The sequence below is a fragment of the Hemitrygon akajei genome, chromosome 31, assembly GCF_048418815.1.
Source record: "Hemitrygon akajei chromosome 31, sHemAka1.3, whole genome shotgun sequence".
NCBI lineage: Eukaryota > Metazoa > Chordata > Chondrichthyes > Myliobatiformes > Dasyatidae > Hemitrygon > Hemitrygon akajei.
In genome coordinates, this window is record NC_133154.1 from 5,486,627 (window position 1) to 5,501,101 (window position 14,475).

Sequence of the window (14,475 nt, forward strand, 5' to 3'; positions counted from 1 at the left end):
ATTAATACACAGCTTTGTATGGGGATCAGCCAAGTACAGCATCCGCACTGAGGTGAAACTGTGCTCTGTCCACACTCTTGTATGTGTCACGACAGAGAACAACCTTGCCAAGCTGTCGCCATCCCACACCACGAGCCTCCAGAAGATCCTCCTTATTTTCCGGCCAAGAAGGATCTCCAACCATGCCCTACTCCTTCTGTGTAGGACACGGCCAAAATCATGAGGAAACATTGGAGATGGATTGGGGACGTGATGAGAAGAGAGGTCAACTCCATCATCAAGACAGCACCTCATTGGACCCCTGAAGGACGGAGGAAGCACAAGAGACCAAAGACAACTTGGTGCCGTAGCATAGAGGCAGAAATGAGGACCCTGAACCACACCTGGGGGGAAAAGAGGAGATGGCCCAGGACAGACACAGGAGGACCTTCATTGCGGCCCTAAGTACCAGCAGCATAACAGGCAGCAACTAATTTTGTAAAATATCACCTGACCACAACCTGATATTCATATTCTGAAGGTCTGGGACTCTCCTCTGACCTATGCTCATCTGCGTGCCCATCCATTCTGCACAGCCATCACCTGCTGCTCAGTCAGGACTTGTTACGATGACTACCTTGTAGATCTGAGCCCCTACACAGTCTGTCCTCAGAGTGCTGTTGCTGGTTCCTCAGGCATTTACCCTGGTTGGTCAACCAATTTGCCTTCAGGATCTCAGATAAAAATCTCCCAGGGTGTGGGATCCTCTTTGATATGGAATGGTTTCACATGGAAGTCAGTCCTTGAAATATCGAGTACCTATGCATACAGAAAAATGGGCACTAAAATTCTATTTTTATTCAGAACTGCCTGGTAAACAAGAGCACCCTGTGATAATTATTCCAGTAATGGCTGGTTCAGACATAGAAACTAGGTTAGATTAGCTTTCTTTTTCACACACGTGTATGAAAACATTCTCCAAGGGGACCACAGAATTATTGAGGCGTGCCTCAGTGACCTTGAGGGCTATGTTGACTGGAGTCAGGGCTTCATGCTTCGGCTCTTGGTGGGGTCACCTATGCCAAACAGGTCAAAGGGTAGAGGACAGACTAAGAGTGGTCCACCAGTCCACCGGGCTCTAGGGTTCAGCTCAGGGCCAACAACCTTGACTGGTCAAACAAAACTGTAATTATAAACAGCAATGAAGAATCCTTCTACATCTGAGTGCGACGGTATTCCTGAGTCCCCACCTGCGACTTGCAGGAACGACGGTAGTGAAAACAGAGAGGAAGCTACTGACAGGATGCAGGAAGCCCTGAACACCGCCAGAGATGGAGGACCTTCATTGCTGCCCTGTACACCAGTGGTGTAAGATGGCCAGTAACTCAGAATTAATTAATGAATTGAAAATACACGTGGACTAAGATGTTAACTGTCCTGTGCTATCATCAGTGGGATCATCAGTTGATCTGCCACCTGTCCTCAGGGGTTTCAGCCCGCTTATGATCAAGACTCCCTCGAGGTGGTGGGCCAGCAGTGCTAAAGCACCACCTCCCACTGATGAGCTTAACTTGGCATCTGCCTCTCTCAGAGTTGTTGGTTGCTTCCATCCAACAGATAGTCTACTCTTCAGGTACCTATGCAGCTACTGAAGAGTTTACAAAAGATGGATACACTGTCCGACTATCTGCCCCTCTGGACGTACATAGTCCACACTCATGATGATCCTGCCTCATATCAAAACATACAGTGAAATGTGACGATTTGCGTTATTGGCTAAGCACAATCCGAGGATTGCGCTAAGGCAGCCCACAAGTGTCGTCGTACATCATGATGACAACATAGTATGTCCATACCTCACTAACCCTAACCCATAGGTCTGTGGCATATGGGAGGAAACCTGAGCACCTGGAGGAATCCCACAGAAACGGGGAGAATGTATGAACTCCTGACAACGGGAATCAGCCCTATTCGGTGATTGCTGGCACTGTAAAGGGATTGCACTAACCAGTACACTTCTGTTATTGACCGCGGCACTGGAGCAGGTACTGACCCTTATGGAACTACTTACTTGTGGTGTTTGTCACCTCCTCAGGAGAGCTCACTGTATGACATAACCAACTTAACCCAATATTAATTCCTTTGGTTATTGAATATGAATGCAAATTTCTGCTGCAAACCATGCTAGGTTGTTGCAAAGTATTCAAATGCACCAAGCCAAGCTTCATTCCTTAAAATTTAGTGGCTGATTTTCATACCAATCACAGAATCACACAATTATGTCTCCTTCTTTTCACACCACTTGTTCCCTTTGAGATTTAAACAAAGCAAACTGTGGCTGCCTGGAATACAATGGCAGTCTTTGCACTAGCTGAAAGATGGAATCCGGATCAAGTTTAATGTCACCAGCATCTGCTGTGAAATTTGTTGCTTTGAGGCAGCAGTACAATGCAATACATAATAAAACCAATAAATTACAGTACAATACATGATAAATGTAGAAAAACTTTATGTATATTAAATAGGTGTTTATAGGTTCATTGTCCATTCAGAAATCTGATGGTGGATGGGAAGAAGCTATTCCTGAAACATATTTTTTTTTTCTTTATTTCTCTCTCTCTCTCTCTCTCTCCCCCACCCCCCACCCCTCTCTCTCTCTCTCTCCAGGCACCTGTGCCGTCTCCCTGATGGTAGCAATGAGAAGTGACTACGTCTTAGGTACAGAGGAGATGTCAGGAATAAGTTTTTTACGCAGAGAGTGTTGAGTGTGTGGAATGGGCTGCCGGCGACGGTGGTGGAGGTGGATACGATAGGGTCTTTTAAGAGACTCCTGGATGGCTACATGGAGCTTAGAAAAATAGAGGGCTATGGGTAAGCCTAGGTAGTTCTAAGGTAGGATCATGCTCCGCACGGCTTTGTGGGCTGAAGGGCCTGTATTGTGCTGTGTCCCTTCTTCAGGACTGAGGAGGAAGGGGGAAAATGCTGGAAAAGGGGAAGGAGCTGGCTGGAAGGTGATAGGTGAAGCCAGGTGGATTGGAGAGGTCAAGGCCTGGAGAAGAAGGTATCTGAAGGGAGAGGAGAGTGGACCATGGGAGAAAGGGAAAGAGGTGGGGACCTAGGAGGATGTGATAGGTAGGTGAGGGTAGGGGCAAGGTCAGAGTGGGGAATAGGGGAAGAGGGTGGTGGGGGTGGGTAATTCTTCTACCGTAAGGAGAAATCAATATTCATGCCACCAGGTTAGAGGCTACCCAGATGGAATAGGCTTACACCTCCATGCTGAAGGTGGCTTCATCACGGCACAAGCGGAGGGCATGGGCATGGACCAACATGCCAGAATGGGAATGCCAAAGGGAATCAAAATTTTTGGCCACCGGGAAGTTCTATTTGTGGCAGATAAAGCAGTCCCCACAATTAGTTTTCATCTTTTCATATCTCTAGTTCTTTTTGGTACAGCCGCCGAGATGGATGCATAGTGTACGAAACCATCTCAAATGGCCAAATTCATGTTGTGAAGAGCTGAGACCTAAGACTCTAGGAGTCTCAGAAGAAAGGGAAGAAGGAGGAGGGTTCCAGGGGGAGATGATAGGCAGGTGAGAAGTGGTGAGAGGCCAGAGTGAGGATAGAAGAGATTTGAAAGTAGAGGGGGGGAGGGTGAAATGCGAATTGATAGGAGTAGACCGGAGGGGGTGGGATGAAGCTAAGAGCTGGAAAGGTGATTGGCAAAAGTGATACAGAGCTGGAGAAGGGAAAGGATCATGGGACGGGAGGCCTAGGGAGAAAGAAAGGGGGAGGGGGGAAGCACTAGAGTGAGATGGAGAACAGGCAGCGTGGTGGGCAGAGAGAGAGAAAAAAAACAAACAACTAAATATGTCAGGGATGGGGTAAGAAGGGGAGGAGGGGCATTAACGGAAGTTAGAGAAGTCAATGTTCATGCCATCAGGTTGGAGGCTACCTAACTGGTATATACGGTGATGGTCCTGTACGCCCAGAACGTCGTCTCCACACCCCTCTGCCCATGGGAGGACTGCAGTGAGGAGGAGTTGGTAACCCACCTCTTTGCACACTGTGGGTTTGCGGAGAAGGTGTGGAGGAGGATGGAAGGGACAGTGTCGAGGTTCATCCCCAGCAGCTGCGTAACAGAGGAATCTCTGATCTACGGGCTGTTCCCGGGGACGCACAACGAGACCAACATCCGGTGCTGCTGCAGATCATCAACTTGGTCAAAGACGCTCTTCGGTCGGCCCGAAACTTGATGGTCTACCAGCACACGGAGATGTCCGTGGGGGAATGCTGCCGACTGGCACATTCTCGGTTGCAGGAGTACGTGCTGAGGGACGCACTCAAACTCGGTGCAGCCACCGCAAGAGCCCGGTGGGGAAGGACCACAGTCTAGGGTTCCTCTCCCGTGGGAGTTGAGGGGTGGGGGGTTGGGGGTATACCCCCTGAATGTAAATATGAAAGAACAAAGTGCCACGTGGGTGGCAAAACTTTTGAACTTTGAAAATGTAAAGACAGTAATGGTACCAACTGTAAAGAATTGAAAGTCTTTGAATGGTTATTGTATATAATTATATTTTTGAATAAAGTATATTTTGTTTAATTTAAAAAATGGTGTTATTCCTCCAACCTGAGTTTGGATTCATTTTGACAGTAGAGGAGGCCATGGATAGACATATCAGAATGGGAATGGGATGTGGAATTAAAATGTGTGGCCACTGGGAGATCCTGCTTTCTCTGGCGGACCGAGCGTAGGTGTTCAGCGATCTCCCCGGTCTCCCAGTCTGCGTCGGGTCTCACCAATATATAAAAGGCCACACCGGGAGCACCGGACACAGTATACCACACCAGCTGACTCACAGGTGAAGTGTTGCCTCACCTGGAAGGACTGTCTGGGGCCCTGAATGGTGGTGATGGAGGAAGTGTAAGGGCAGGTGTAGCACTTGTTCCACTTACAAGGATAAGTGCCAGGAGGGAGATCGGTGGGAAGGGATGGGGGGGAACGAGTGGACAAGGGAGTCGCATAGGGAGCGATCCCTGCGGAAAGCAGAAAGCGGGGGGGAGGGAAAGATGTGCTTGGTAGTGGGATCCCGTTGGAGGTGGTGGAAGTTACGGAGAATTATACATTGGACCTGGAGGCTGGTGGTGTGGGAGGTGAGGACAAGGGGAACCCTATCCCGAGTGGGGTGGCGGGTGGATGGGGTGAGGGCAGATGTGTGGGAAATAGGAGAGATGCGTTTGAGAGGAAGGTTTTGCAGGAAATGGGAGAGATGCATTTGAGAGCAGAGTTTTGCAGGAAATGGGACAGATATAGAGGAGAAAGGTGGGCGGGGAAGAGCATTTCTACCAGAAGGAGAATTGGATATTATTGCCATTAGGTTGGAGGCTACCCAGACAGAATAGAAGTTAATGCACTTCCACCCTGAGGCTTCAGCTTGGCACAAGAGGAGGACATGGACTGGAATGTCAGAGCTGGAATAGGAAATGGAATTAAAATTATTTGCCACTGGGAAGTACCATTTGTGGCAGATGAAGGGGCCCTCAATCTTAGTTTTCACCTTTTCATACATCTAGTTCTTTTTGTATTTAACCAAATGTAAAGATAAAGGAAATGAAGCTGTAGTCCATACAGCAGCCGAGATGGATGCATAGTGTAGGAAACCATCACTCAGACGGCCAAATTCATGTTGTGAAGGGACTCTTTTCTGAGCTGGGTGAATCTGATGCCCTCTGCTTGCCATCACCTGTACCTCAGCCAATACATATTATCATGAGTTGTGACTGTCCTGTATCACCAGCCAGTGGGGTAAAGGCATCTGCAACAGTCTTGTTACGAGTGGTCCCACGCTCAAATCCGGCCATCTCCTTGCACACATTCCATCTGTGCTGGTTTGAGTATAAAACTAATAACTCGGCCTCATAAAGAACAGACAAAAATGCTAAATAAATGGCACGGTTGCCATGTAATGCACCAGGACAGAAAGGAACAACAAGAAGAAGTGGCTGTCTTCTAACTCTACTTGACAGAAGAGTAAGGAGAATTAAATAGTTCTTACTCTGGATCCAACACAGCATAAAAACCGTAAGATAAACAACACAATATGAATATTAATAATAAAATAATATCGGAACTGTTGTTGACTGAGGCTGTGGAGAAGGTATTGACCCATACAGAATTACTTACTTGTGGTGCTTGTCACGTTCACAGGAGAGCTCAGTGTGTTCTCCGGAGTTACTGACACAACCGATAGTGTGTACTGATCTCCAGGATCCAGGCCTGTCGCTGTGAAATTTGTCTGGCCTTTTTTTGTGTTGTGGATCGAACTGCTACTGTTAATCACGTTAGTGACTGTAATTCTGTAGGTATAGTTAACAGCTCTTGTATCAGTTGGCTGTATCCATTCAATTGTTAATGAATTTGTTGTCCTGTCTACTGCTTTAAGTCCAGTGACTGGTGATGGATCTGTCAAGAGAAAAGCCAAGGGATGGTTAATTATTGCGAGACATCCTCCATCCTGATTGCTCTTGGATAGTGAGACCTTTTCAAGGTGTGTGGTATTCTTTGGCTCTGTGTATGGATAAGCATTGGCCTCACAGTCAGGCAGAAATATCTGACATCATCTGGGATAAATATAATTAAAAATTACCTGGAGACTCTCCGATGAGAGAGTGTGTACTGTGAGACTACTGCACTGTTGAAGAATATGATCAATACTGGTGACTTTGAGAATATCAGAGGATTTTCAATTAAGAGATGGTCATTCGATCACCTCACACACCTGTCCCAATAACAACACATGTAAAATGCTGGAGGAACTCAGCAAGTCAGGCAGCACCTATGTAAATTAATAAGGAGTTGATAGTTTGGACCAAGTCCCTTCTTCAGGACTGGAAAGGAAGGAGAAAGATGCCAGAATAAAAAGGTGGGGAGAGGAGAAGCAGGATAGCTAGAAAGTGATAGTTGAAACCAGATGGTTGGGAAACGCAACGTTCTGCAGAAGAAGGAACCTGATAAGGCAGGGCAGTGGACTACAGGAGAAAGTGAGGAAGGAGATGGAGTCCAGGGGGAAGTGATAGGCAGGTGAGAAGTAGTGAGAGGCCAGAATGAGGATAGAAGAAGATAGGAGGTAGAGAGAAATTCTTTTCCCAGAAGATGAAATTGAGTATTCATGCTGTCAGGTTGTTATCCCAATATTCCCAATATTGCGATATTCTTCATTCTATTAATTCTCAACATGAATTCGAATATCTGTTGCAAATTGAGCAAGAGACTTGCAAGATGTTGCAACACTCTGTTTATTGAAGTTGCGCCAAACTTCATTATTGAAAATCACGGCATTAATTTTCACAATGTGCTCCTCATTCTTAGACCAGCTAAATCGATTTCTTGTTTTCACACTACCTTTAGTAGTTCCTTATAATATTAAAAAAGATTATCATCTAGTAGAAATTTGATTAAAATCCTCATTAATATTAGTGAATGTTGCCAAATGTGCAAGTAACTTGCAAATTGATCTAACATTCTGCTTATTGAAGTTCAGCCACTCTTCATTTCTCAAAATCTAAATGTTACTTATCGCACCGTGCTGTTCAATCAAAAACCATTACAATGAGTAACACGAGAAATGTGCAGATGCGGGAAATCCAGAGGAACGCATACAAAATGCTGGTGGCATTCTGCCGGTCAGGCAGCATCTGTGGAGATGAATAAGCAGTCGACATTTCGGGCAGTGTCCCTTCTTCAGAACTGAGAAAGAAGGGGGAAAATGCCAGACAAAAAAGTTGGGGCAGGGGTAGGAGTCTCGCTGGAAGGTGATTGGTGAAGCCAGGTGGATGGAATAGGTAAGACTGGAGAAGAGAGAATCTGATAGGAGTCGAGGGCAGACCATTGGAGAAAGAGAATGTGTTGGGGACCTAGGGGGAAGTGATAGGTAGATGCGAAGAGTTGAAAGGTTAGAGTGGGGAATAGGGGAGGAAGGTGGGCGGGGAAGAGTTTTTCTACCAGAAGGAGAAAGTGATATTCGAAACATAGAAAACATACAGACCCTTCGGCCCACAAAGCTGTGCCAATCATGTTCCTAATTCGTGCCATTTGGTTGGAGGCTACCCAGTTGGAATAGAAGGTCTTGATATTCCACCCTGAGGCTTCAGCTTGGCACAAGAGGTCATGGACTGACATTTCAGAGCTGGAATGGAAATGGGAATTAAAATTTTGTGCCACCGGGAAGTACCGTTTCTGGCAGATGAAGGGGCCCTCATCTTAGTTTTCATCTCTTCATGCCTGTAATTCTTTTTGTATTGAAAGAAAGTTAAAGATAAAGGAAATGAAGCTGTAGTCCATACAGCAGCCGAGATGGATGCATAGTGTAGGAAACCATCACTCAGACGGCCAAATTCATATTGTGAAGGGACTGTTTTCTGAGCTATGCTCATCATATCGCCTTCCAGTGGGGAAGTGGCATCTGCAACTGTCTTGTTACGAGTGGTCCCACGCTCAAATCCGGCCATTTCCTTGCACACATTCCATCTGTGCTGGTTTGAGTATCAAACTAATAGCTCGGCCTCGTAAAAAACAGGCAAAAATGCTAAATAAATGGCACGGTTGCCATCTAATACACCACAAGGGCAGTAAGGAACAACAAGAAGTGGCTGTCTTCTAACTCTACCTGACACAAGAATAAGGAGAATTAAATAGTTGTTCCTCTGGATCGAACACAACATAAAAAACCATAAGATAAAGAACACAATAAGAATATTAAAAATAAAATAATATCGGAACTGTTGTTGACTGAGACAGTGGAGCAGGTATTAACCCTTACAGAATTACTTACTTGTGGTGTTAGTCACCTCCTCAGGAGTGCTCAGTGTGTTCTCCGGAGTTACTGACACAACTGATAGCGTGTACTGATCGCCAGGATCCAGGCCTGTCGCTATGAAATTTGTCTGGCCTTTTGTTGTGTTGTGGATCGAGCTGCTACGGTTAATCACATTAGTGACTGTAATTCTGTAGGTATAGTTATCGGCTCTTGTATCAGTTGGCTGTATCCATTCAATTGTTAATGAATTTGTTGTCCTGTCTACTGCTTTAAGTCCAGTGACTGGTGATGGATCTGTCAAGAGAAAAGCCAAGGGATGGTTAATTATTGCGAGACATCCTCCATCCTGATTGCTCTTGGATAGTGAGACCTTTTCAAGGTGTGCGCTATACTTTGGCTCTGGGTATGGATGTACTGCACTGTTGAAGAATATGATCAATACTGGTGACTTTGAGAATATCAGAGGATTTTCAATTAAGAGATGGTCATTCGATGACCTAACACACCTGTCCCAATAACAACACATGTAAAATGCCTGAGGAATGCAGCAAGTCAGTCAGCACCTATGTAAATGAATAAGCAGTTGATAGTTTGGTCCAAGTCCCTTCTTCAGGACTGGAAAGGAAGGAGAAAGATGCCATAATGAAAAGGTGAGGAGAGGAGAGGCAGGATAGCTAGAAAGTGATAGTTGAAGCCAGATGGTTGGGAAAGGCAACGTTCTGGAGAAGAAGGAATCTGATAGGGAAGGTGAGTGAACTATGGGAGAAAGGGAGGAGGGGGGAGGGTTACAGTGGGAGGTGATAAGCAGGTGAGAAGTGGTGACAGGCCAGAGTGTGGATAGAAGAAGATAGGAGTTGGAGGGAAATTCTTTTCCCAGAAGATGAGATTGAGTATTCATGCTATCAGGTTGTTATTTCAATATTCCCAATATCGCAATATTCTTCATTCCATTAATTCTCAACTTGATTTCAAATATCTGTTGCAAATTGTGCAATGGTCTTGTAAGTTGTTACAACACCCTGTTTATTGAAGTTGAGCCAAACTTCATTCTTCAAAAGCATAGCATTAATTTTCACAATGTGCAGCTCAGTCTTAGACCAGCTAAATCAATTTCTTGTTTTCACACTAACTTTAGTAGTTCCTTTTAATATTAAAGCAATTATCATCTAGGATTAACTTGATTAAATCATTAATATTAGTGGATGTTGCCAAATGTGCAAGTAAGTTGCAAATTGTTCTAACATTCTGCTTATTGAAGTTCAGCCACTCTTCATTTCTCAAAATCTAAATGTTACTTATCGCACCGTGCTGTTCAATCAAAAACAACTACAATGAGTAACACGAGAAATCTGTAGATGCGGGAAATCCAGAGGAACGCACACAAAATGCTGGTGGCATTCTGCCGGTCAGGCAGCATCTGTGGAGAGGAATAAGCAGTCGACATTTCGGGCAGTGTCCCTTCTTCAGGACTGAGAAGGAAGTGGGAAAATGCCAGACAAAAAAGTTGTGGCAGGGGTAGGAGTCTCGCTGGAAGGTGATAGGTGAAGCCAGGTGGATGGGAAAGGTAAGAGACTGGAGAAGGGAGAATCTGATAGGAGATGAGTGCAGACCATTGGAGACAGAGAATGTGTTGTGGACCGAGGGGAAGTGATAGGTAGATGCGAAGAGTTGAAAGGTTAGAGTGGGGAATAGGGGAGGAAGGTGGGCGGGGAAGAGTTTTTCTACCAGAAGGAGAAAGTGATATTCGAAACATAGAAAACATACAGACCCTTCGGCCCACAAAGCTGTGCCAATCATGTTCCTAATTCGTGCCATTTGGTTGGAGGCTACCCAGTTGGAATAGAAGGTCTTGATATTCCACCCTGAGGCTTCAGCTTGGCACAAGAGGAGGTCATGGACTGACATGTCAGCAGGAATGGGAATGGGAATTAAAATTTTGTGCCACCGGGAAGTACTGTTTGTGGCAGATGAAGGGGCCCTCATCTTAGTTTTCATCTCTTCATGCCTGTAATTCTTTTGGTATTGAAAGAAAGTTAAAGATAAAGGAAATGAAGCTGTAGTCCATACAGCAGCCGAGATGGATGCATAGTGTAGGAAACCATCACTCAGACGGCCAAATTCATGTTGTGAAGGGACTCTTTTCTGAGCTATGCTCATCATATCACCTTCCAGTGGGGAAGTGGCATCTGCAACAGTCTTGTTACGAGTGGTCCCACGCTCAAATCAGGCCATTTCCTTGCACACATTCCATCTGTGCTGGTTTGAGTATCAAACTAATAGCTCGGCCTCGTAAAAAACAGACAAAAATGCTAAATAAATGGCACGGTTGCCATCTAATGCACCACAAGGGCAGAAAGGAACAACAATGTCTTCTAATTCTACCTGACACAAGAATAAGGAGGATTAAATAGTTGTTCCTCTGGATCCAACACAGCATAAAAAACCATAAGATAAAGAACACAATAAGAATATTAAACATAAAATAATATCGGAACTGTTGTTGACTGAGACAATGGAGCAGGTATTAACCCTTACAGAATTACTTACTTGTGGTGCTTGTCACATTCACAGGAGAGCTCAGTGTGTCCTCTGGAGATACTGACTGTACTGATAGGGTATACTCATATCCAGGATCCAGGTCTTCCACTGTGAAATTTGTCTGGCCTTTTGTTGTGTTGTGGATCGAGCTGATACCGTTAATCACATTAGTGACTGTAATTCTGTAGGTATAGTTATCGGCTCTTGTATCAGTTGGCTGTATCCATTCAATTGTTAATGAATTTGTTGTCCTGTCTACTACTTTAAGTCCAGTGACTGGTGATGGATCTGTCAAGAGAAAAGCCAAGGGATGGTTAATTATTGAGAGACATCCTCCATCCTGATTGCTCTTGGATAGTGAGACCTTTTCAAGGTGTGCGCTATACTTTGGCTCTGGGTATGGATGTACTGCACTGTTGAAGAATATGATCAATACTGGTGACTTTGAGAATATCAGAGGATTTTCAATTAAGAGATGGTCATTCGATGACCTAACACACCTGTCCCAATAACAACACATGTAAAATGCCTGAGGAACTCAGCAGGTCAGTCAGCACCTATGTAAATGAATAAGCAGTTGATAGTTTGGACCAAGTCCCTTCTTCAGGACTGGAAAGGAAGGAGAAAGATGCCAGAATAAAAAGGTGGGGAGAGGAGAAGCAGGATAGCTAGAAAGTGATAGTTGAAGCCAGATGGTTGGGAAACGCAACGTTCTGGAGAAGAAGGAATCTGATAGGGAAGGTGAGTGAACTATGGGAGAAAGGGAGGAGGGGGGAGGGTTACAGTGGGAGGTGATAGGCAGGTGAGAAGTGGTGACAGGCCAGAGTGTGGATAGAAGAAGATAGGAGCTAGAGGGAAATTCTTTTCCCAGAAGATGAGATTGCGTATTCATGCTATCAGGTTGTTATCTCAATATTCCCAATATCGCAATACTCTTCATTCTGTTAATTCTCAACTTGATTTCAAATATCTGTTAAAATTGTGCAATTGTCTTGCAAGTTGTTATAACACTCTGTTTATTGAAGTTGAGCCAAACTTCATTCTTCAAAAGCACAGCATTAATTTTCACAATGTGCAGCTCAGTCTTAGACCAGCTAAATCAATTTCTTGTTTTCACACTACCTTTAATAGTTCCTTTTAATATTAAAGCGATTGTCATCTAGCATAAATTTGATTAAATTCTTAAATTTGGATTTTGCCAAATGTGCAAGTAAGTTGCAAATTTTTCTAACATTCTGCTTTTTGAAGTTCAGCCAAACTTCATTTCTCAAAGTCTAAACGTTACTCATCACAACATGCTGTTCAATCACAGATCTGCACAATGAGTAACACGAGAAATCTGCAGATGCGGGAAATCCAGAGAAATGCACACAAAATGCTGTTGGCATTCTGCCGGTCGGGCAGCATCTGTGGAGAGGAATAAGCAGTCGACAGTCCGGGCAGTGCCCCTTCTTCAGGATTGAGAAGGAAGTGGGAAAATGCCAGACAAAGAAGTTGTGGCAGCGGTAGGAGTCTGGCTGGAAGGTGATAGGTGAGGCCAGGTGGGTGGGAAAGGTAAGACTGGAGAAGAGAGAATCTGATAGGAGACGAGTGCGGACCATTGGAGAAAGAGAATGTGTTGGGGACCTAGGGGGAAGTGATAGGTAGATGCGAAGAGTTGAAAGGTTAGAGTGGGGAATAGGGGAGGAAGGTGGGCGGTGAAGAGTTTTTCTACCAGAAGGAGAAAGTGATATTTGAAACATAGAAAACATACAGACCTTTCGGCCCACAAAGCTGTGCCAATCATGTTCCTAATTCGTGCCATTTGGTTGGAGGCTACCCAGTTGGAATAGATGGTCTTGATATTCCACCCTGAGGCTTCAGCTTGGCACAAGAAGAGGTCATGGACTGACATGTCAGAGCAGGAATGGGAATGGGAATTAAAATTTTGTGCCACCGGGAAGTACCGTTTCCGGCAGATGAAGGAGCCCTCATCTTAGTTTTCATCTTTTCATGCCTGTAATTCTTTTTGTATTGAAAGAAAGTTAAAGATAAAGGAAATGAAGCTGTAGTCCATACAGCAGCCGAGATGGATGCATAGTGTAGGAAACCATCACTCAGACGGCCAAATTCATGTTGTGAAGGGACTCTTTTCTGAGCTATGCTCATCATATCGCCTTCCAGTGGGGAAGTGGCATCTGCAACAGTCTTGTTACGAGTGGTTCCACGCTCAAATCCGGCCATTTCCTTGCACACATTCCATCTGTGCTGGTTTGAGTATCAAACTAATAGCTCGGCCTCGTGAAAAACAGACAAAAATGCTAAATAAATGGCACGGTTGCCATCTAATGCACCACAAGGGCAGAAAGGAACAACAGGAAGAAGTGGCTGTCTTCTAACTCTACCTGACACAAGAATAAGGAGAATTAAATAGTTGTTCCTCTGGATCGAACACAACATAAAAAACCGTAAGATAAAGAACACAATAAGAATGTTAAAAATATAATAATATCAGAACTGTTGTTGATTGAGACAGTGGAGCAGGTATTAAACCTTACAGAATTACTTACTTGTGGTGTTAGACACCTTCTCAGGAGTGCTCAGTGTGTCCTCCGGAGTTACTGACACAACCGATAGCGTGTACCGATCTCCAGGATCCAGGCCTGTCGCTGTGAAATTTGTCTGGCCTTTTTTTGTATTGTGGATCGAACTGCTACTGTTAATCACATTAGTGACTGTAATTCTGTAGGTATAGTTAACAGCTCTTGTATCAGTTGGCTGTATCCATTCAATTGTTAATGAATTTGTTGTCCTGTCTACTGCTTTTAGTCCAGTGACTGGTGATGGATCTGTCAAGAGAAAAGCCAAGGGATGGTTAATTATTGCGAGACATCCTCCATCCTGATTGCTCTTGGATAGTGAGGCCTTTTCAAGGTGTGCGCTATACTTTGGCTCTGTGTATGGATAAGCATTGGCCTCACAGTCTGGCTGAAATATCTTACATCATTTGGGATAAATATAATTAAAAATTACGTGGTGTCTCTCCGATGAGAGAGTGTGTACTGTGAGACTACTGCACTGTTGGAGAATATGATCAATACTGGTGACTTTGAGAATATCAGAGGATTTTCAATTAAGAGATGGTCATTCGATGACCTAACACACC

At 44.6% G+C, this 14,475-nt stretch overlaps 1 protein-coding gene across 4 annotated transcripts in view; it reads right to left on the reverse strand.

Moving 5' to 3' along the window:
* Positions 1-14,475, reverse strand: part of LOC140719139 (receptor-type tyrosine-protein phosphatase H-like) — a 124,176-nt gene that overhangs the window by 44,023 nt on the left and 65,678 nt on the right. For 3 of the 4 annotated variants that reach the window (XM_073033544.1, XM_073033546.1, XM_073033545.1), the window contains 4 exons: positions 13,880-14,158; positions 11,340-11,618; positions 8,808-9,086; positions 6,161-6,439 (listed from right to left, as the gene is read on the reverse strand). In XM_073033544.1, the coding sequence (XP_072889645.1) occupies positions 6,161-6,439; positions 8,808-9,086; positions 11,340-11,618; positions 13,880-14,158 (1,116 nt within the window). The remainder of the gene's footprint in view (positions 1-6,160; positions 6,440-8,807; positions 9,087-11,339; positions 11,619-13,879; positions 14,159-14,475) is intronic. The other variant, XM_073033547.1, reaches the window with a different exon arrangement.